The sequence below is a fragment of the Gymnoscopelus braueri genome (genome assembly GCF_963280865.1).
Source record: "Gymnoscopelus braueri genome assembly, chromosome: 6".
NCBI lineage: Eukaryota > Metazoa > Chordata > Actinopteri > Myctophiformes > Myctophidae > Gymnoscopelus > Gymnoscopelus braueri.
The window spans coordinates 30,779,834-30,804,148 of record NC_137607.1 but is presented as its reverse complement, the minus strand read 5'-3'; the positions used below and the strand labels follow the sequence as shown (position 1 = coordinate 30,804,148).

The following is a 24,315-nucleotide window of genomic DNA, read 5'->3' as shown; positions in this document are numbered from 1 at the left end:
CTTAATTTAACTTCATTGACATGTATAACTCTGAAAGTGTACAAATGGAACCAAATGGTCCCGTAACTCTAAGAGTTTAATTAACACTCAGGGTTTTCCTGTGAACTCAATTAATAGACAATGGCACAGCTAGGCTGTAAGGGTTGGATCCTCTCATGCTGTGTCCAATAAACAGTCACTCCAATCTGACATTGTAGTTGCGTGAAATGTGTAAGCTGATGCAAAGCTGAAAAATAGCTACTATCAAACGTCAACCGTCTCCTTGGAAAATTATTATATTCTTCACACGGTTTCTCCGCTGTGTTTCCTCTGTCTCGTCTTTACAAGCAGCACAGATACACAATCTGCGCTGCTTGTAAAGAATTGCATACCACGTATGAAAGGGAAAAAAAGTTGACTGTTATTATTGTTGTTATTCATGCACAGAGCCTACCTGGCTACATGACGGGTGCTGGAGGGCCGACCCAAAGGAGAGGTGGTGGGTGAGACCTGGTGCGGACTGGACCACTTTCCTACACGTGGAACAAAGAAGCACTGTGCTTAAAGGTTTATTCTTGGTAGATGAACTGCAGTTTGAGGAGTGTGTGTGTGTGTGTGTGTTCAGCCAAGTGCCATAATAACTTGAGATCAGTATGCTTATTTATACTGTGGTGGTTTGACAGAGCCAAACGTGCCATGGAGCTCTGTCTGAGAACATCATAAACACTGTGTGCTACAAACACACACTGTGGCCAAACACTGTAGAGGTGGTGGGCAGCTGGGGAAGGGAAGAGAAGAGAAGAGAAGAGAAGAGAAGAGAAGAGAAGAGAAGAGAAGAGAAGAGAAGAGAAGAGAAGAGAAGAGAAGAGAAGAGAAGAGAAGAGAAGAGAGAGAAGAGAAGAGGCAGAAAAGAGAAGAGAAGAGAAGAGGCAGAAAAGAGGAGTATAAGGCTAGTTGGAAAGCAGGGTTAACCCATTAAGACCTGAGGCGATTCTTTAAAAAAAAAAAAAATTGAAAAAAAATCTAAAAAAAAAAAAAATTACGATTTTTCAAAAATAGCAGATCTACAAGTTCATAGCGCGGCACTCGGTGCCGCGCTATGAACTTGTATATCTGCTATTTTTGAATAGCCAAAGAAATCTAAAGTGACACAGATGCGTTCCAGGTCTCAATGGGTTAAAAGGGGGCAGATGATCCTCTAATTTTGGAACCTGTTCGGACAGAGGAACGCGTTTTCTTGTCAAGGGTGTGTTCCGGTGTGATTTCAGTGGTTTGCGGGGACCGCAGGAGGCCGTCTGGCACTGGACCAGGAACAAATGTGAGGCGGAACCCGAGCCCAGCCAGGGAGATGTGAAATCACAACTCCCCGTCGAAGGATACCTGAGGCGTGTTCGGACCATACTGGAATGCCTGTAAGTGTATCAGGATGCTGGTCACGAGCTTAACAGACCAGAGCTCTTCAATTTCACCCCACAGGTTTTAACGTTAGCGGTTACACAGTCAAATGTACACACATTTGTACACACTGAAAGAGTTAAATTAACACTCAGGATTTTACTGTGTGTGTGTGGTCTGTGTGTGAGAGAAAGAGTGAAAGAAAGAGAGGGAAGAAGAAAGAGAGACATGAAAGGGGGTGCAAGAGAGAAATCAGGAGAAAAAAGAAACTGAGAAACGTGAAAAGAGGGCAAGAGAGAGAGTGAGGGAGAGAGTGAGGGGGAGAGAGAGAGAGAGAGAGAGAGAGAGAGAGCGAGAGAGTAGATCTAGGCTTTAATCTGCGCGGTCCAGTTCCGCGGGCCCTCCCCCATGCCTCTCTGACAGATGACAACTTTATCATTTCAGATGGCAAATCCAGCAGGCACTCCCCCTCCAGTATATTACGTTCGCACCGGACAGGGCCAGAACATGGACGGCCATGAATAAACACTGCTCTATCACCCCCCCACCCGGTGCACCCATGATACATGTCCTAGACATAACAACCACAAACAGAACATAAATATGCACTCTCTCTCTCTCATTCTTGTTTCTTTTTTGTTGTTGTTGTGATGGTGGTTGTGAGAGTGAGCAGTAAAGTGTCAAGTCGCCTGTCAGCGCACCTGTCCGGTTGATTGGCGGGCTGCTAGACGCGGCGCGGGACAGCTTATTGGCCGACACTCTGTACAGGGAGCCCCCGATCCAGCGGATGCCGCGCCCCCTCCAGCGCTGCGGCGACAGGTGTCTGTCCTGGGGAGCCCTTAGACGATTCTGGAGCACAGACCTGAAAGAGAGAGAGCGGGAGTGAGAGAGTTTTGATATGACCATTATGTATTGCAATGCGTTATAATCCACTCAGGCCACCGTTGTTAATTCGGCAGCTGTGCCAGTGAAGCAATTTGAACCAAATTAAACTGGACTGAACGGAGAAACACGGAACGAGTGCCAAATAGAAGAGAAAAGAAATGGGTAGAGGGCTGCACACCTCTAATCACCACCTTCAATAAAAGGCTTAAAGGGAAGGGTGGTGGAGAAACAGAACCCAGGGCTTAGCTCACAAACCACTGTCACCGTCAGTCTATCCTCTGAACATGACTGAAATGATATTAGTCTTTAGAACTCGGGCACCCCTCCCTCCCCCTTGGCACCACCTCCCTCCCCCTTGGCAACACCTCCTCCTCCGCCCACATCCTCTGCTATAGCTCTTCCTCCTCTCCCCACTTTATGCTTCCCATCTTCCCAGAACCCCCCCCTCCATCCCTTCCTCTCTCTCTCTCTCTCTCTCTCTCCCCTCCCATGTCACAGCACTCTGTTAAATTGCTCCTCTAATGGAAAGGACGGCAGTGTGGAAATGGAGAGAATTGAAAAGAGGAGAGGAGGAAATCAATGAGATAATAGGCAGGGCAGGGGGCCAGAGTCGGGAGGCTGGCCCCCGACACTGGAGCGTAGAGACCGCCAACATGTGTGTATATGCACACACACGCACGCACACACACACACACACACACACACACACCAACCAACCAGTGACAATGCATACCACTACAGTATTTACCACCAACAAAAGGTCTCTACACACGTATGTTCAGTCACTCAGTTACAGTGTGTATAGGAGAGTGTGTTGGATAGGAGGTGGTGGCTGGTGGTGGTGGGCCAGGGGTTATGGCGATAAATTGCACTGTCCTGTCACTTCTATTTGGGGCGGATTGGGGCTGGTGTGCAGGGCGCCGCTGGAGGTAATTTGCTGCCGTATTTCAGATGGGCTGGAAATGGGTTTGGAGCGAGAGTTCATGCCTCCCATTATAGAGAGAATCGAGGGTTAGCCCAAACGCACACTCACACACGCGCTCACACACATACAACGCCCCCCACACATACCAAACAAACCCATGCTCGCTTACATGAAGCGGAAAAGGGGTTTTCGTGCAGGCTGAAAAAAAATAAAGAGAAAATAAACGAGAAGAAGAGCAAATATCACCCATCGTTGGTTATCCAGTACGCAACTCCTCCCGACTGCATGCCCTATAACTCAACGGCAGAGACACTCCGTTTCACCAGACACAAGATCGGTGGCTGCCCTACGCAGGGCAACTGCAGCCTGGGGAGCCGTAATGGAGGGTAATGTTGGAGCGGTGACTGCCACCCGGGGGAGGCTTAAACAGGAGCCCTGGCAGCCTGGGGAGCCTCAGTGGAGGTTAATGGGGATATGACATAAACGGTTAACATAGACAGCAGTTAACCCTGACACGGGGCCACAGTCAGGGGGGTGGGGGTGACGGGCAAGCACAATGGTGGGAGTGCTAGGTTCCCTCGTGCTTTAACCTGTAGGAATGAGCGCTGATTGGATATGCATATTTGAGTGGCGCGTGTGTGCATATGAGAGATTATGGGCTTAATTACAGCATAAAGGTAAGTTCTAAGACTAGTCTTGTGTATGCGTTTCTGTGAGCATGTGTGGACTTTCCAACAACTGCACTAATGTGAGGCTGTGTGTATGAGAGGTTCACACACAGGGGCCAACGTCATTAGCCAGCAACAGTCTCAGTGGGAGCAGAATACCTGTGCACTAAGGCAATAACCCTGGTAATAGGACAGGAGGAGAGGCAGAAAAGTAAAAGCGAAGGCATCAGACAGGGAGTGGATGACACAGTGATACGAAAATACAGAATCTATGAATTAGAGCACAATAAGATCATTTAGAGAGGAAATTGATAGCTGGTTCCCCGCTCTCTCCTTGACCTTTTCTCCGCGGTGCCCTTGACCTCGCTGTGGTATATCCGTTATCAGGGAGCCTCCAGGCCCGTCCACCACACAAATCCTCCCCTGCTGGACAGCCTGAGTCGTTTAGGGGTGGGGAGGCTTTCAGTGGCACGTGTTACTCAAGATATACCACTCGCTTCCCCTCCTCCGCCTTGAGGGGGACACATCTTGTCCGACCCTCGTCATCGTCAACAGCTAGTGTAATAATGATTGAACAGGTTTGAACAGGGCTGGCGTATGGGGTGGGAAGGTTTAGGAACTTCAGAGTGAACCGTGCATTTGCGATTGTGTAGAGGGTAAAATACAAGAGAACGAGAGTGTGCAGAGGTGAGACGGAGAGCAGATTAACTCCACAGAGAAGGGTAAAGAACAGCAGTGGGAGAAAAGGAGAAGGGAGGGGAGAGGGTATTACACCAACTCCCTTGTGAGTAGTTTGCGAGCATGTCTGTGTGTGTGCGTGGCTGGGCTCTGACCATGCGATGCACAGATGAAGGAGAGAGCGATTCAGCACTTACTGGTGCCGTTGATGAATGTTCTGACTTTTGTTTTGGTGACAGCGAGGAATTCGGAGGGTCGCGCGACTGCTCCGAATAATGCTGCTCTTGTCTATTTGTCTGCAACCCAAGCATTAGTAAGCTCATATCGGGAAACAGTTACCCTTGAAACGGAGCGCAGCAAAAAGGAGGAGAGAGAGGGGAAAAAAGGCAAGAAAACAGTCGTCTGGCTAATTTCCTTACAGTGCGAGGACTTGCCTCTCTTTTGCTTTAGGCGATGCAGTTAAGGGGGAGTGTAAGCACCCGCCATTATACGTCCCAGTGCAATCAAATCTGACTTAAAGCCACTCGCACTGTAATGAGAGAAATCTTTTTGGCAGAAAAGGGCATTAGAAGTGGGAGAGAGGAGACACCAGAAAGGGAATTGGGGCCCAGCATACGGAGCCTGTGTGAGAGAGCCTAGGTGCAGGAAATGTGTGTGTGTGTGTGTGTGTGTGTGTGTGTGTGTGTGTGTGTGTGTGTGTGTGTGTGTGTGTGTGTGTGTGTGTGGTGAGATGAGTAATGTGTGATAAGTAATGAGTAAATGAATGGATCGGCGTATGAAAAGGGGATGAATGGGTGAGTGAATATGGAGGAGGAGAGAAGTGAAGAAGAGAGAGAGAGCGTGGCTTCACTTTATTGCCCAGTCTCTTACATCCTGTACTGATCGATATCAGAGCACTAAACGAGATGAAGGCCCTGTGGACGGGCTCATACCCATGCCCTGTGTGTGTGTGTATGTGTGTGTGTGTTTATCTTGTGTAGGGTATGTCAGTCAAATATAGCATGTTTGGTGTGTTTTTATTTTATACCCGTGTTTGGGCTGCAAGTGCAACCCTATATTGGAGATTTCCCCCTTCTACTATACCAGAAGACATGATATGAAAACAAGACAGGCTGTGTCCCAAATCACTCCCACTCACTATATAGTGTACTATCTAGTGATTATGCCATTTTGTAGTGGTGTCCAAATGTATTAGTGATAATATTATTATACCCTATACAGTACATTGGACTCATACAACTGATGGTTACTATCGCAAAGTCAAACACATACATACAATCACACATTGTGCTGAAAGAAAAATGCAGATGCTTATCTGGCACGCGGAATGTGTTTTTTTCTTTTCTTTAATTGATGAGTTCTCTATATAGTGCCTTACATAGAACTGCCTCAACGTATAGGAAGTAGGGAGTAGTGAATGAGTGAGTGGTTTCAGACAGAGCCTATAAGTTCCACTAGCAGCCCTTAGGGGTGGTGCTTCTCATTGCACCCAAACAGAAATGGTGGGTTCATCCCGCAATCTGCCTAATTGTCTCGGCCAGGCCGAAAGGCATGGCGAGAGTAAGTTTTGCCCCCTGTCCGTCCGTCCGTGTGTCCGTGTGTGTGTCATTCTGTCTGTGTGCAGCTAATCTCCGGCATCGCAGTGAAACTGTGCGCACACACTCCCTGGATGCCAGAGCAGAACCTCTGCACCAAATCTTTCAAATGGGCCTGTTATAGCGCCACCAGGAGGCCGATTTGCACAAAACTATTGTTTTTACAGTGCTCCTACAGATTTTGTCCAACAATCCCGCAAATCGATCGGTACACAGTATCTCTATAGTCATTAAACAAAACAGATCTTTCCGATTTGTCATATTCCATCCTGATTGGCTTAAATTGGCTTCCAAAGTTTGCAGGAGTGCTCCGTTCTGAACAAAATGCCTCAAATCAGGAACACAGAGTGCAATTTTCAAGACGGGAAAAAGGGGTTCCCATCTTCCCGCCCAAAATGGGTTAAAGGGTTAACTGTCTGAAAATACACATTGAATCCAGCTATCTATGAAATCTATGGGGATTTTTTTTTATACAATATGTAGTGGCGGTCCCTTTCTCTCAGCTATGGGGTCCTGAAAAACCTTGAAGACCCCTGCACCAAAGGAAAGTTCAAGGGGTAACCAAAATCAGCAGGGTTCATTCTCCAGGGAGCAAGTTTTCCAGTTTTCTAGATTGTCTTGTTTGGGAGCAGATGAACAGACTTACATGGGAAATAGCAGGCTAGAACCAGCTAGTGGAGCTAATGATAATTGTAAAGTGCACAGGGAGTGAACAAGACAAGAGACAGCAATGCTAGGAGGGAGAAAGTTGCAATCCTACGGGCAGAGATGAGGCCTGAAGTCGAACAAGGTGAGCAGCACAAAATATGGATTGAAGGACAACACAAAGAAGCATAGAAAGGAAGGAGTGTGAAGCCAGGCGGCAAGAATGGGAGAGGAGAAAGAAAGAATTGGAGGGGAGTGTGTGGGAGGTGTGGGGTGGGGGTGGGGGATGAAGGGCGGGCCCGGGCAGTAATTTATCCTTGGCCTGCGCATGCTTTACGGCTTTCTTAATTCAACTCCTGCTACTATTAATGGAGTTAATGTTGAGATTATATCTATTTTCTGATGGCGGGGGGTTGAATTACTGCAGCCATTCTCCCCTCCTCCTTGGGCTCCCCCCCACACTCAATCACCCACGATGCCCCATTACCGCTGACATGGGAGAGAGGCGTGCGGCACGCCGGGCGTGGGTCACCTCGTGTCCTGCGGTCCCAGAAGCGGTGGGGAACTCTCTCGTTGGGGGACGATGGGGGCGAGAGGGGTTGCTTTAGTGTATTTAGCAATGGGGTTAAAAGATGGGGTCACAACAGGGATGACACGATTGCCACCATAGAAGGGATTTTAGGAGATTCTAGCTCGCCCTCCCCTCCCCTGAGGTTTTTGAGACGAGAGACAAATAATTGGAGGAGCTCATCGGTGGCCATGCTTTAGCCGCGAAGCGACGCGGGTTAGACTGAGCGACCCGGGACAGATGAGGGCAGGGATCATTGGGTCCGTCGGGGGTGGAGATGGAGAAGGGAGAACATGAGCTCACGGGACGAATAGATGAGGTTTAATCTGTGTTCATGGTGATGTGGGGGCTTTTTTGGAGTCAAAACTGAGAAGAGAAACGTGTGCATACAGGAGGAGGGGAGATCCTGCTCCCCCCACCCCCCGCCCGTCTTCCCTGCGCTTCTACACAAGGGGTGATATTTCACGAGATGTCGCAGGGCTCAAATTGAAAATCCCTTGATGAATCAATATTTACTGCGGTGGCTAAATGAATAGTAATAAGTCACTAGAGGCTGAGGCCGGTCCTTGCCCAGGCCCCTTTGGCTCACCAAATCTGAATTACACAAATGAGCCCCCATGTGCACACACAAACACACAAACACACACACACAACACATATACTACCAAACTATGACGCAGCAATGGCACGAGCAAATACACAGTGCTGACCCTTGGGGTGCAACAGTTAATCAAACTAATAGCTTTAATTGATATTAAAAAAATATTTGATGATTGAAGTGATTATTTTGAGAACATAATCCATTTTCGCATCACAACGCAATGAACGTGTTGTGAGTTTGTAGATTGTCTGTTTTCCCTATTTTTACATATCAATAGTCGATTACAAAACAGAAATGTTTTTCACGTTCAGATAAAATATTTAATAACATTATGCCCCTGTGCTCGGGCTGCGCAGTGGTAAAGTACGTTCCCACCACCATGGAGGCCCCAAAAGGCTTCTCAATGATTTGATTAATCAAAAAAGTAATCAATAGAATAATCGCTAAGAAGATAAATCAATAGTTACAGTCCTAGCTGTACCAACACAAAACATTTGAATCTACAAAAATGTTAAGACATCCTCGAAAGTGCAGTACTTTGTCCAGAACGGTAACCCGAGTCAAATCAGTATCTATTTTTTCTGCTAGCTGTGTGAAAAAGTGAACAAGAGCGAGAGCATGAGATCATTTCAGGCAGTATTCCTACCCTCTACAAACATCTGTGTGCACACACCTGCTGATGGCCAGACATTACACAACATTACACAAAACACACCTGTGTATTCAGCTACATGTTACTGTAGCCCCTTTGTAGCTTCAAAAACCAGTTGCACTGTTTTGGTGTTTTGGATCACGATTAGAGTTAGGGTCATTTTCAATAGTTAATTCCCTTCAATTCATAATAACTTCCAGACCAATCATAATAATCCATTAACCATTTTGAAAATCACTGGCCGCATTCATAATCGCTCTAATAAAGAAATTTGGAAAAATTCATATGACTTGGTTAATAATCATCATAATAAAATATCAATTAAGTATCTTTTTTCACAGCAATGAAGCCATGAATAACACATTAACTTAATGTCCGTCACCCAGAGATGACCTCATCATAAACATTAATTAACTCTCTGGCCTTCGGTGATGACCTCACCACTCACCCCCATCGTCTGAAGAAAGTAAGTAAGACTAATGAATGAACATACATAAAAAGATGGGGAACAAGTTCAAATGAGGTGCTGATTTAAAAATGTATTTTGTAAATAATTTACTTGAATCAGTTTAACCACACGAACCCTAGTGTCCCCATTCTACACCTATCATAACAGGTGTAGGTGTATATGCTATGTGTATGTACTGTATGTAGACATATATTTCTTTGCTCTCTTTGATATGCTTCTTTAATGTTGTTTTTTTCTCCCTGCTCTCCCTCCCTCCTTTTTATTTTTCTCTCTTTCTGAAAAACAAAATCATGGAGCTTGCTTAAAAACAAATTCCACCCACTTCTTTACACCTGTAAACCAGTGATGTGACAATACAGTTGATTCTTGATTCTTAAAAATAGGCGAACATCTGTCAAAAACAATAGATCTACAAGCTCACAATACGCCATAGTCACCTTGCGACGCGTTGTGAAGCTATTTTCGGCAAATAGATTTGGTGTAGAGCGAAAAAGGAGGGGACCAAGTATAGACCCCTGGGGAACCTCGATCTAAGTAGTAGGATTTAAGTGATTAATAAGCAACAACTTCTACACCAGCCAAAGAGGAGAGATGGCAGTTGTAATGATATCAAGAAAAATACCCCCCATGCCCCCCTTGCATCTGTCCCGGGCGATGTTCCCTTCCCTGTCGGTGGAAATTAATGTGGGGAGCCGACTGGTGTAAATGTTTTATTTCCAGGGTTATCTACTGTGTAAAAATGAATGCCATAAATTAGTGAGCCCCCTTTCACATGGCTGTGACATAAAAAGACAAGGCCGATGCTCGGCACTAAGCGAAATTAAGCATAGAGAAGCGTCACAGCGACACTGACCCGGGCACGTGTGTAGGTTCAATTGCGTATGCGCCTTGAAATGGAGATTCCCAACTGGTTTCAGAATGGGGCGGAGAGGGGGAAGGGAGCTAATTTTGCACCGAAGCCAGGACACAATATGTAATATGTTAACCAACTAGGATCCGGTATTACAGTGGCTCTTGTGGCTCTCGTCTGTAACCCTGACAGTGCGTCTCGTGGACCACTTTTTCCCCACCCCGGGTAAAACACTACCTACCTGGCTGAGTGTCGATATGAAATATGCAATTGTATACATGAACAAGGATAGAATGGTGTTACAATTTAGGCATTTAGCAGGCACTCTTTTTTAGAAAATTTAGACCTGAGGCCGATTCTAAAAACGCCTTCTAAAACCTAAGTTTTCTGAAAACGTTCAAATTCTTAATCAGAAAAAAATAAATTGTTGCTATATGTATAGCAACAACTAATGAGACACAGAGGTGGCTCCCGGATTGAAAGGTATAACAACGTATAGGTTACAACAGGTCTAAAATGGGTCAATCCCGAGTGATTTAAAGTAAGCAAGGAAAACACGAGGTAATACATCAAATGCATAGAAAAAATCTAGGATCATAGGTAAACCAATAACTTATCATCAATCTAAACAGTAGAATATCAAAAAAGTCTATAATCTGTTGAATTGAAACTACACACACTATAGGATGCCAGGTCTAAAAATGACCTGGAATCTGTCTACATAACATGCTATCTAAATTACATTTTAGCCTTTGCATAAGCCTGCAAGGTCGTCAAGGCTAGGGCAAGTGCTAAGTCAAGTGCTACGGCAAGTGCTACGGAAAGTGCTACGGCTAAGGTGGAGTCTGAAGAGATGAGTCTTCAGACTACGGTGGAAGATTGGGAGTGAGTCTGCAGTTCTAACTGCAAAGGGGAGTTTGTTCCACAGTTTGGGAGCCAGAAGGGAGAAGAGTCTGGGACGTGTGGAGCGTTGTCCCGGGAAGTTTTAGGGAAGGTTCTGACAGCTTCCCTGTGGTTAGCTGATCTGAGTGAGCAGGAGGGGTTGTAGGGTTGGATCAGGCTTTGAAGATAAGGGGGTGCCATACCTTTGGTTGCTTTGTAGGCCAACATCAGTGTTTTGTACTCTGTGCGGCCAGTAACTGGGAGCCAATGGAGGGAGCGAAGAAGGGGGGAGACATGTGACATTTTTGGCTGGTGTTAGATTCTGTGTGTGTGTGTGTGTGTGTGTGTGTGTGTGTGTGTGTGTGTGTGTGTGTGTGTGTGTGTGTTAGTGTTAGTGTTACCTGGCAGACTGGATCCTCTTGGCTCTCCAGGTGAGGGCGGGGCCGTAGTGGAAGGTGTGTGCAGAGGCTGCGGTCCCCTGGCGGGTCACCATCTTGTAGCGGCTCCTGAATACTCTCTGATAGGCGGGGCCTCGCTGGGTAGGAGAGGAGGGGCCTGAACAGGGGGGTCAAACAAAGCAATGTTTGAAAGATCAATACGCAGTCATTTGAACATGGAACTTGACAGCACTGGAATCTCATACAGGAGTTACACTTAAGTTAGATAGTGTGTGTGTGTGTGTGTGTGTGTGTGTGTGTGTGTGTGTGTGTGTGTGTGTGTGTGTGTGTGTGTGTGTGTGTGTGTGTGTGTGCACGGCTGTGCACATGTGTGCACACACACACACACAGATACTTGTGCGCACCGGCACACACAAGTTGGTCACAGAACTCTGGCAGATGCACTCTTTAATAAGCTTCACATGTAAAAATGAGAGGGAATAACAAAGGCAGGAATTTTTATGAGCCTAATAAATCATATGCTCTGTCTCTTACTTCCCTCCCCTCATCTCTCCTTCCTAGCCTCCCCTCCCTCCCTCCCTCACTCCCTCTCTTTAAGTCTCATTCGTTATATCATTTCACAGATCCATCAGGGGCGAGGTGCCAGAGCAGTGTGGGGAGAGGGGAAGGGAGGGGACAGAAAGGGGGGGAAGAAAAAGGACTAAGTGTTTTTATTTATTTATTTTGCTGTGTGTATCCATCAACACCTTGCTTTATGATGGGCCAGTGGGGACTGGCTGATGCTCTGATGCTTCTCTGGGGGTAAAGGACTGAATTTGCATCGTGGGTTTCTGAAAGTGGCAAGTTTATGCCAATTTGGCGAGCTCTGAGATACATAGGGGCACATACTGTAGGTAGAATGTACGCCTGTACTGTATCCAAGTAGGACTATGACAGTGTTGCCAACTTTGGTCAACTTGCTGGAGTGAGATTTTCTTGGCATCTTTTGCGGACGTTCCATGCATAAATCATTGTTTGATTCTGAACAGAACGATTACCTTAAAATAATTCATTCATTTCATTTTGACCCAAAGGCAGAAATCTGAATTCTGAGTGGTGTAAAATTAAGGGTTGGCGTTAGCAAAGATTGATTGTTAATGGTTAACTGTCACTGTAATGTCTATGAACCACTCCCAATTTGTCATGCTGCAAAAACTGACAGTACAGTATTGTGTTTTTCTTACTTTGGTGTTGACAGAGGCCTCTAGTTTGAGGGCTGTAAACATTATCGAGATTAGGGCAATAGTCCATATTCACACGGTGGTCATTTTGGAATTTAACATTGCGTTGCTGTGGCAACTGGGGTGGCAACTGGGGTGGCATTTCATTGACTTAATGGCAACATGGCCGCCGTGTGAATATGGTCTATAGGTCGCAAGTTTGACACTAAGAAGTGGAATCAGTACGTCGGTCTGTCACTCAAAGATTAAAAGGGTGGGTCTAATGAAAAGAGACAACAGTACTGGCTTTAATTGCATTTTAGTTTTGCAACTTGTCTGTTGTTCTCCAAATAACGGAGATGGGGGGCAGATGAGAGAACCGCACAAAAATAATTTATCAACTTAAATTTTATAGTGTTCCAGTTCCAATTTCGTCTTCTTATTTCTTTTTTTCATCACTTCCAATTGCACTTATTTATCCTGTATCCTGTAGGAGTTCTCTCTCCTGATTGGATACAATTGGTATCCCATAATCCCAACCTTAAAATGTATTTTCTGTTTACTGAAGTGCTGGATAGATGGGGACACAATATAACTTATATCATTGGGGTGGTTGTATGTGGTCTCCCTGCTCTTATATGGAGACATTTAGGGTGCCTTCACACCTGGATGTTTTAGTGCGATTAAAATGAACCCTGGAGCGTATTGTCGGATAGTGCAGTTTGTTTGTGCTGGTGTGAACGCTCATTCGAACTCTGGTGCGGACCAAACAAATGCAAGGGCCACCCACCCAGCACCTGCAGCTACAGTATGTCTGTTGCGTATCCCGGTAAAGCTTGATAACTGTGGCGTAACGACTACGGTTCGCACGTCGAAAATAGCCAAACTACAAGCTGACAACGCATCTGTCCGCGACCCGTTGTGAACGACCGTCGACCGACTTGTAAACCCTGAAAGGGTAAGGATTAACCCTGAAGTTACTTCATTAACATCTGAACGCAGTTTCTATACAATCCCATGGAAGACAAGAACATTTTGGCGAATTTCTATGGAAGTCCATTAGTCCGAAAATGTTATAATAAATAAGAGCTACCACAATGAAATAAATAAAATCGACAATGAAATAAAATAAAAAACAATAATATAAATACATAATACAATAAAATGAGTGCATTCATTTATTTCATTGTGGTATTTATTTGGATCAATGGACTTCCATAAGTTTCCCTAGAAATTCCGTCCAATAAACGAGTGACCGTTTCAACTGCGTGACATTTGTTTACATGTTTGGTGTGAACACAAACCGCACCAAATGAAAAATGCAACAATGTTGCAACGTCACCCCCAAATCGCACAAGTCTAACTACAGGTGTGAATCTGCCCTTAGATCCTGTTTCTGGTTTGACACCATCTTTGACGCGATCCTGTTTGACACAATTTTTTACCTGAAGGTCAGGTAAAAAGATAAGGAGTAGAACAGGAAAGTTACATAGAAAAAGATCCCTTACACCACCTTTAACCAGTTAAGCCCTATATATTTAATCGTATGGTGAATAGCGACGCAACCCGTTGAGAGCTTGTAGATCTGCCATTTTCACTATTTCCAGAACATTTTTCTTTCTATGTTTTTTGTGGTCTGTATGCAGGCCTGGACGGATTAGACCAACCAGTCGGACACTGTTTGTTTCATTCAGACGCGTTCCTTCCAAACAAAAAGAATAAATCTGTAGCACCAATCTATTCACTCTACCCTCTTCGCTCCCTGTACCGTACATTACTCACTATAGCGGTCAGTGACAACACTCTGTCTTCTTAATGAGTAAATAGAGAGAGAGAGAGAGAGAGAGAGAGCGAGAAAGAGAGAGAGAGATGGAGAAAAAAAGGGAGGGGGTAAAGAAGTGCGAGAGGGGCTTAGGAAATGAGATGCTATATTCCACAATGAGCTCATTTCACTTCACCTCTATCACAAGGCCATAATTGCCAATTGCCATGATTGTTGCCATTTTAATTAGCAGCCATTAACAAAGCATGACCAGAGAAAGAAGAAGCCACAATGACAAACAATAAAATGATTCAATTTCCCCCACTTGTGCACCGGCTCTACAGCTTCCACAATTCTCACTCCGTCCTTCTACACCCCCTTCCCCTCCCTTACCCTCCCTTTCCCTCCTCCTCCTCCTCCCCTTCGCTCTTGTCTTCCTCCCGTTTCATTTGTCAGCCGACACACAGTTGTGGATCGGCTGGAGAATTCATCTCAGACAAACATTTACAGATGAACAAATCACCGCAAGCTGAGGGGACCAGCCCAGAACGCTGTGCGTGCTTCAGGGATTACGTGCACACGCGTAGGTCTCTGCACGCGCCCCCCACGTACAAACAAGGCCTACAGACACACATACACAGTAGGCTATCAAATGGGCTCCTGGTATAACTGTACGAGTGGTGGGTCATGAGCGTGAAAAAAGAGATCGAGGAAAAAGAAACAGAGAGGAGGAGGAGGAGGGGGGAGAGAAAGAGAGGTGGTGGGTGTTCTGGTACAGGATTAGTTGCCGGGCTTGTAGTCACTTTTTCTCCCGGCAACCATCTGTATCGCAGTCAGAGCTATTTGGGCGTCCTGGCAGATGACAAATAGGGCTTGTCGAAGGAGCTGCTGTGGCTCACACAGCAGCCCCCCCCCAACCCCCACTTCCCAACCTCTTACACCACCCCCACACACACCTCCAGCATCCCTCACTTCCAACCCCCTATCTCTCAATGAAAGCCCCTCGGTCCAAACAGCACCCACCCACACCGTTCTCCAACCGTGTCCTGAGCATTGTTCCACCTTAGCTGCTGTCTAATGACAGCTATAGTGAGCTGTTGGCGTGCGTGTGTGCGCGTGTGTGTGTGTGTGTGTGTGTGTGTGTGTGTGTGTGTGTGTGTGTGTGTGTGTGTGTGTGTGTGTGTGTGTCAGCAGTGGATGGATGGATGGGGTTGCTCTGATTGTAAACCACTGCAGGTTGTGTTGCTTGAGCGGCTCCAGGAGCAATGGGGTCTCAATCTTCTGTAAGAACATGACCAACAAGCGTGTGGATGCACGTGCGCGCACACACACATCAACACACAGACATGCGCGGTCTTACACCTGGGGTTTCAATCTTCCGCTAATAGACCTTTGACAGTGGCCTGACTGGCGACGTGGGGGAGCAGAGGAAAGAAGGGGGGCCCCTTTCGCTGTAAACACTTTATTTGCCCCCCCACACCTCACACGTAAAACACACGCGTGCTCACTCCACACAGCCATTGGACCATCCATCTCCTGGAAACTCTACGCCGCACATCTGCAGATAATCTCCCCTGGTTGCTCTGCATCGCGTGCCTGTGCTACGCTCTGAGAAGTCAACTCACTCACAGTCATTTAACCAAAAGGACACTGGAATCCAACCCGTTTTATCCTCTCCATCTGGGATTTAGAGCAGTGGTTCTCAACCAGTGGTCTGGGGACCACCAATGGTCCTTGAGGGGGTTCCAGATGGTCCCCAGCTAAGTGATGGAGAGTTGGTAACCAAATGGACAGATCTTTAACTCTTGAGAGTGTAAAATGAAACCAAATGGACAATTACGTGTCCATTTGGTTTCATTTTACACTCTTAAGAGTTAAATTATTGTTAAACATCTGAATTACTTAATTAAAGAATTGTAATTTTGATCAACGTTTGCCTGTTATCTCTCCTATGGTACCACATCAATACAGCATGGAATTGTGGACAAAATTGTATCCAGCGATAAAAAAATATTCTAAGTCTTGGGGTCTGAGAGGCTAAATCTCATCAAATGGTGGTCTGTGGCTCAAATGCCGAATAAATAATGAACCTTGATGTGAAAAGGGTTGAAAACCACTGATTTAGAGGAGCTCCCCCTCTCCCATTTGCTTGACTGCTTTTTTCCCCCCGTAAAGACTCTGCACAGACTTGAGAATTACTCAAACCCCCAAATTAATCATGCAGTTGTGTTGACAGTGTAAGTGGATCTGTGAATGTTAAACTAGGATCCCTAACACGACTGAGCCCCGGTTTAAGTAGCACGGGGCATGACGTGAGAGGAGTAGAGAGGGACTTGTCTGCCACTCCCCGGGTCCTGATAGCTCCACTCTCCCGTGTTAAAACCACAGTCCCACTCACTGGGGGCCGGTTGACAGGCTGCTCCCCGGCACCTCTCCTCTCCCATCCTCTTAGGGTGATCCCCCCTCTTCATACCTGACGGCTAATTCCAGAGAACAGCGCTCCATGTGTAGACCCCCCCCCCCCCCCACCCCCACCCCCACCCCCTGATGTATCATAAATCTTATTATTGACAGTCCTGTGCGGTGATCCCCATGGGGCTCTTCTGATTCCCTCTGCACCACGACGGACGGCTCTGATGGAGACAGCTCTGCCGACGCTAACGTCAGACTTAACAAGAGTTACTGCAATTTAACAAAAGCCCCGCTCTGAGCACCACGCGGTTATGCAAATACGATCTGCGTGCGCTTGACACACACGGGGTGACGCTTTTTTGACAGAGAGAGACGAATAATGCGATCTTAAAAATATATGAGCCCAATAACTCAGCTGGACATGCTTGTCTGCCTGTCTGTCTGTCTGTGTGTGACTGTGTCTGTGTGGTGTGTGTGTGTGTGTGTGTGTGTGTGTGTGTGTGTGTGTGTATTTGTGTACAGCATGGAGACTATGTTATGACGTATGTGTGAGTGATGCGTTGTTGCCTGTGAGACCACTGCGGTGTCGTATGGTTGCAGTGTGCTCAGATGGCGCTCATCGTCAGACAGTAGACAACGTGAGCAATCTCCCGCTGATGTGATCCAAGTTTGCTGAATTCTGGAAAGAAGTAATAAGGAGTGAGTGGCCTCTATGTTATATATTTCCACTCTCTCTACCCCTCCCTAAAACCCATCCTCCAACCCCTGAAGAACTCAGAATGCAGCCCTCTCTCCTCCAAGATGATTGACGGGCCCTCTGCGCACTTAGCTACAGGAAGTGGATCCTCCCTCGGTCCCTGGCCTGCTGTCACAGTCCACACATGTGCGTGTGTGTGTGTAATCAGTAAATGAAATATGCTTTCTTATTATATGTCCAACTGGTGTATGCTTGGTAATGCAATATGTCCATGATGAGTGCTATGCAATCCCCGGTAATCCTCCGTTTTTATAATGCTGGTTGCTGTTTATCTTCGAGGACAACATAAATAAATGATCTGAGTGCGGGGCACACGCTCGCACGCTTAACATTCTCTCGACCTTGATGCGTTTCTAAGGACTAAAAACAGTCTTGCCTTCAGAGACCTGGGGACTGCTGGTGGTGATGGACAGAGGGCTCCACGCCTAGCCGCGGCTCTCTGGTTTAGCGCGGTGTCTCTCTCAACTTGGTCCTGGCGAACGCATTTGGCCACGATTGTAGATGCAAGAACGAGAACGCGCAATATTGTATAAAAGCAGTCTTCTTGAAAACAAAACAAAAAACACATTCTCACATGACAAACAGGTGGAACCCACTGCAGCCTTTCACAAGGGCAATCAAAACCCTGCGGGAGATGATTAGTGTGAAGGGGTTCCACAGGGACTTTGTGTGGTTCTGGAGTGGTGCTGGGGAGGGGGGGTGGGGGTGTATTCTGACAAGCACCGACAGGCAGACGGTGGGGTGGGGCTCGGTACTGTCACGGGATGAATACCCACCCCTCCCCCCAGTGCATGCCATCACCTTCTCCCATGGGCCTGGGGGGTCACCGGAGATGGGGTGTGTTTGTTGGGGACGGTAGGGAGGTAGGTTGACGTTATTAAATTGGGGGATGGGGGGGGGGGGGTTGTCTGGGGTGTGGCATGGTGGTGATGATGCTGGTGGTGGTGGTGGTGGTGGTGGTGTGGGTATGGTTACTGGCTATAGCTGCCTCGTCCATCATCGCTGTGAAGCCATCAGCTGTAATGCACACCAGCTGACCTCGGGGCCTCCGTTGCTCTGACCGGAGGGGTGGGCCTCACACACACACACACACACACACACACACACACACACACACACACACATGCAGTGACACATGTGTCACATAGAAATGCATACTCCATTGGCATGTTAAATAACATACCAGCACACATTTTATAAAAAATAAGTACTATACAGTATAGGGGTCTTCCACAGGGGGTCCGGGACCCCTAGGGGGTACTCAGAGCTACTACAGGGGGTCCGCCAAATCATTGTGTGATTTTTACATTAACCACTTCAACTTCAATCATCAAAGAGGTTTGGTGTAGAGGGAAAAAAGAGCAGACCTAGTACAGAGTGAAAGTTTACTTAGTACTGACGGTTTAAGTGGTTAAATGTCTGAAAGTACACATTAACATGAATCCAACATACACTGACAGTGCAGTCAAACAAGTCTTATTTTTATTTCATTTTATACAATATATAATGGGGGTCCCTGCTTCATCTCTCTCTCAGCCAAGGGGTCCTTGGCCTGAACAACGTTGAAGACCCCTGATCTACATCATTTTGGGAGTTCTATTCTCCATGTGTAACTGGCACACCTTCCAGCAGGAAGCTCCTGTCATTGCATTCTATATCTCTGTTTTCTAAGACTATACGCAATATTGGACAGTCAGATGTTCCACAGGACAGATGATGTCTCCAGATACTAGAGCATTGGTTCTCAAAGTGGGGTCAGGGGGGGGGGGGGGGTACCAGGGGGTCCCCAGCCAAATTAGTTAATAAAGCGTCAATCATTTTAACCCCTTTATCCATATTTTATACTTTGGCTATTCAAAAATAGCAGATATAGAAGCTCATAGTGCGGCACAGAGTACTGCGCTATGAGCTTATAGATCTGCCATTTTTGCCATTTGTGCCAGGGACACACCAAGTCCCTGGCACAAAATATTTTTAAGATGGGGGTCTGCAGCCAAATACATATCATGTTGGGGGTCCTTGACATGAAAAAGTTTGAGAACCACTGTACTAGTAGAGAAACACTGCCATACAAACAAAGGGCTCAAAAAACACACCTCCGACAGGAGGCCTCTGTTGCTTTGTAATCTTGAATAATAAGCAGCACAACAACCTTGATGAATAATTGAGTGACAAAGGTCCTTACTTCAGAGTCGCCGCAGGCTCCAGCAGCTCTGTGGCATGTCAATAACGTTAAAGAAAAAAAAAAAACACATTTCCTGTGACCTAAACCTTGACCCTGACCCCGCAGAGCTGACGAAATCGCCACCGACGGATGCGTTTCCTTCAGGTTTTTGATGTCCCATGTCGCCAAAAATCCATCTCACATGTGTCTGGCTGTGGTGTGCGTGTGTGTGTGAGTGTCAAATGCTGTGTTGTTTCTGGTCAAAGGGATGTGTGGGGTTGTCAATCAGCATGTCCCATTAGCGGTGTCAAGAGGAAGAGCCTGGGGGGCTCTATCCCATCTGAGGATTGCACATCATTTGTGCGCTTGCGAAGTACATGTGTGTGCACGCCTGACAGACAGTAGTGTGTGTATGTAAGAGACACAGGGAAAGGAGGGCGGCATGTGCCATAAAAACCTTTTTTCCAAGTGTGAGTGGAGCACTTGAAGGTTAAGTGAGCGGACCCCCCCCCCTAAAACGCAACAGAAGCTGCCGCTGGGGATGTGAACCCTGCCCCTACTGATACATGTCAAGACCCCCGCCAGGAACTAAGCAGTCCCCCGGGATGGCAGAAGGGAATCTGAAAGTGTGTGTGTGTGTGTGTGTGTGTGTGTGTGTGTGTGTGTGTGTGTGTGTGTGTGTGTGTGTGTGTGTGTGTGTGTGCGTGTGTGACTAAGTGAGTGACAGAAAGAAAAGCGAGAGAAAGACAGAGAGATGAGGCAGGGGTGGAAGAGCAGGTGTACAAGTGTAGATCCGTGTTCGGTTGGAGGGTTTATTTCACACTACTGAGTGACGGGTTCGAGACACATGCTGCGTCCTGTGATATGTCAATCACCGTGGGGCAGGGTGGCATGTATGTTTGGGAGGGGGCTCATTTAGAGAGGGTTCCGGTTGCAGATGCCCACCCGGTACACCCATCCATCACGCCGGTTGATTCTTTTGGGTTAGTGAGTGATTGAGCCCGAGGCCGTTCTGTTGGGACACCAGTGCAGGAGTTGTGTTTGGGGGTGGGGGCTGCAGGGTTGCGCTTCTTCCATTTCAGCCGCTGAGTGAGAGATGCGGACACGGCTTACAACGCCACACAAACGTGTGAAAGTGTTAAGAGAGAAATGTCGGGTGGCGGGTGCATTTAGAAACCTTATTTAACCTTATTAACCTTGAGGGGTAAGCAGGGGTGCAACTTTCAGGGAGATATAGATATGGTCTAGAAAGGGCAACATTCAATCAAGGTCAGGGAGCAAAAAGGCAGAGGTGACTGTTTTCCACCAATGCCATTTCCCCCCTTATATCAATCTGTTTATCTTCTATTGCAGGTGTTTGGTTGGGTGTGTGTTATATGGCTAGTGATTGGCAGTTTGTGGCGCGCACGTGCTAACGCAATAAATCGCAGGACTGGCGTTGATGAATGACAAACGGTACATCTGGAACCATGCGTCTTCATCAAATCAACACGGTTTCCGTCTAATAGTCTCGCCATTTATCAAAACTGCTTGAAGACTTGTCACGTTATTTTTCAATTCCTTCACGCTCTATATTTGTCATCGCAGGGTTTTTTCTTTTTTTTTTGCGGCTGCCTCACTTCATACTTTCTTTATAGGTGAACGGAAAGGTGGGAAGACCCCTACGCCTGCTGTATTGAATTATCCGTTGTCCGCGATGACAGCTCTCTGCCCAGAAATAGTGTATATACAGTATGTATGTAAGGTTGGCGGAATAAGAACTGTGAGCACACCTCTCACGTTGCCCTGGAGGTTTTTGTGTCCTACGTACAGTGTAGGTTTACAGGTGACCCATGGCATTGACATTTTGACCTTTTGAGGTCCCACTGTAACCCGGACTAATGACCTGCTGTCTGACCACTTACTCTGGCCCCCAGCCACGTTTCGACCCAGTCACATGGAAGAGGGACACAGTGGATTTGCATAAGGCGCTACATTTACCGGGGGTGAAAGGTGAGGATTCAGGGAGGTAGGGGGGTGCAGTGGGGGCCGGCCACAGGGGCGCTAATTTGTTGGGGGGCAGAGGGCCAGGGGGGCGGCCTCTCTCCTTTCACTAATGCCTTTTGAACTCCAGCAGGTGCTTTGAAGGAGCAAGCCTCCAAATAAACACCCCCCACCCCCTCCCACCCCCACAGCTTTCAGGTAATCGGCCACTTTCTGCACTTGCCTCCATCCTTCCTCGCTGTGTCTCAATCATAGGCCCCTCTCACTCCAATAACTCACTCTTATGGCCCAGCAACATGTATCCAATGGTCCACCTGCCCTTCTCTTATGTTCTGTCCTCAAGACACCCTAGCTCCCACTCTCTCTCCCTCTCTCTCTCTCTCTCTCTCTCTCCCTCTCTCTCTCTCTCACCATGGTGGCTGTGTGGGTGCAGCTGCCAGGCTCTAATTGGTCCCTTCGGGCCAGGCAGAACTGGCACCGGGCCTCTTAAACTGCTGATCCTGACCAGCAGAGGAGCGGGAGCAGCATCTGGTTGGAGCGGACACCACTGCCGAACCGCTGGCACACAAACACATACGGTACAGACAGGAGCATACGGTACCAATAAAAAAGGTCCTTCAATGTCATGGTAGACCAAAGAATAAAACCAAAAGAAAAGCCACATTCTAATTGCTTTAAAATCTACCCTAATCACAGGATTATTCACTCATGTTACATGTGACAAAGAGTCACATGCAATGCAGTCATTGTGAGTTCTGTTTTTCTTTCCTCTTGGTGGCATCGGAGATTATCAGCGAAAGAATGATTTAATGTGGGAAGAAATACGAAGAAACATATGAATGGGAGACATTTAGTATAATCATGTCTAGTCTGACTTCAATAACTTCAGCCAGAGTGCTTACCTACTTAGTTTGTGAATGTTTTTGTTAACAAAAATAAATCATAAGGCGTCCACGAAAAGTAAATGTAATCTTGGTGGTAAGACTTTCCTTTGAACTGCTGTACTGAAAATGCAACAAAACGTGACTTACTACCAAGTATGCACGGAGCCAGGGGTTCCCAAACCTTTCCACGCCAAGGACCCCCAAATAGCCCAAGCCTCTGGCTGCGGCCCCCCTATTGTGAAATGGGTTTAAAATGAATAAATAAGCACATCTACAAGCTTCCAGGCCCCCACTTTGAAAACCTGTGCACCGTCTGAGCCATGAACTTGATGAACTGCAACATCTCAACAGTTTTCACAGGTGTCTTGGAAGGGATCCATTTGTGAATGGGAACTTATCTGTCCGAGATGCCTGCAATGTCATGCTAATTCTGGTTTGGTTTGGATTTTCACGTTGAACTTTCTTAAAGCTGATTGAACTATTGCATGAATGATACAGTGATCGCCACTGGAGTAATTCGAGACATGTCCCTGCAAGTAATTTATATGTATACACTCGTTAAACCAAGAATGCCCTGAAAGACTAGCCGCAGTGACAGTGAGACAGAGGGGGGTTCCTAAAGAAAAGGGTAGTGTCGTAATCAGTGGTGGAAACAGTACTCAATTTTTATCTATCAAAATATACCTTTTTAGACCTGAGGCCGATTCTAAAAACGCCTTCGAAATCCTGTACCAGTTCCAGTACAAAAGTAAAAGCACTCAAAAGCACTCATTATTCAGAATGTCCCATTTCACAAGTTTTCAAATGTATACAAATCTTTAGAAAATAGCAGATCTACAAGCTCACAATGCGTTGCATGAGCTTGTAGATCGGATATTTTCAAACGGCCGAAATGTAAATAGGTCTGAAGTGGGTAATGTATGTTTTGTAATAATAATCTAAATCTACAAAGTAACTAGTAAGTTTTCAAATAATTGTAGTGGAGTTAAAGAACAATATTTGCCTCTGAGATGTAGTAGAGAAGTAGTAAAAGTACTGACATTTTTAAATACTTGAGTAAAGTAAAAATACCTCAAAATTGTATTTAAGTACAGTACTTGAGTAAATGTACTTAGTTACTTTACACCACTGGTCGTAATTTATTCCAAAATAGACCGAAGGGCATGAACTCTATACTTCAAGAGTCAAGACCACCACAGTGAGATACCATAGAGTACACACACAAACACGCTACAACCCATTCAGGCATAGTGGAAGCTTAAAATGAGTTGTCGTAAACTGATATTTTCGAAGCTCCTTGTAAACAGTCAGTCACTGGCCATGCAATACGCCTCAGACACCCATGCATGACTCAAACTAGTGTAAGCCTTCATGTCCATTTCCTAAACATAAACCCTTGGAAAGTATAGAGCTACGTACTGTACTGTATACTAGGGCTTTCACGACTAGAGATTTTTACAGGTCGACTAATTTGACCCAGTGGTAGTCGACTAGTCGAAATTTACATTAAAAAAAAAATGTATATATATATTATATATATATATTTTTTTTTTCTTTTAGGGGGGGCATTGTTTTAATGCCATCCTACTACTATATTACTGTTATTATTATCCTCCTGCCCTTATTTTTATGGCGTTTTAAGGGAAGCGCTTCTGGCACAGCAGCACAGCACCACAGCAGCGTCTCCAAGGATCCCCATTGCCCAATAATAGGCTTTTATTGGGCATACTTTTGACCCCCTTTTGATAAAAAATTAAGTCAGGAGGATAATAATAATAGTAAGATGGGCCATTACTATGGCATTAAAAAAAAGAAAAAAGATTTCCCCCCAACTATTCGACTAGTACCAACAAGGTCGACTAGTGGTTATACGGTGAAAGCCCTACTGTATACTTTTATCTAACTACGAGGTTAATAAATGTACTTTTTTTAATGTTTTATGTTAAGGCGATGACAAATTAGGC

At 46.2% G+C, this 24,315-nt stretch overlaps 1 protein-coding gene across 1 annotated transcript in view; it reads right to left on the bottom strand.

Moving 5' to 3' along the window:
- Positions 1 to 24,315, bottom strand: part of zc3h3 (zinc finger CCCH-type containing 3) — a 64,927-nt gene that overhangs the window by 19,433 nt on the left and 21,179 nt on the right. Inside the window, exons 4-6 of the mRNA XM_080431806.1 lie at positions 11,194 to 11,347; positions 2,076 to 2,236; positions 434 to 512 (exon numbers count right to left, since the gene is read on the bottom strand). Of these exons, the coding sequence (XP_080287932.1) occupies positions 434 to 512; positions 2,076 to 2,236; positions 11,194 to 11,347 (394 nt within the window). The remainder of the gene's footprint in view (positions 1 to 433; positions 513 to 2,075; positions 2,237 to 11,193; positions 11,348 to 24,315) is intronic.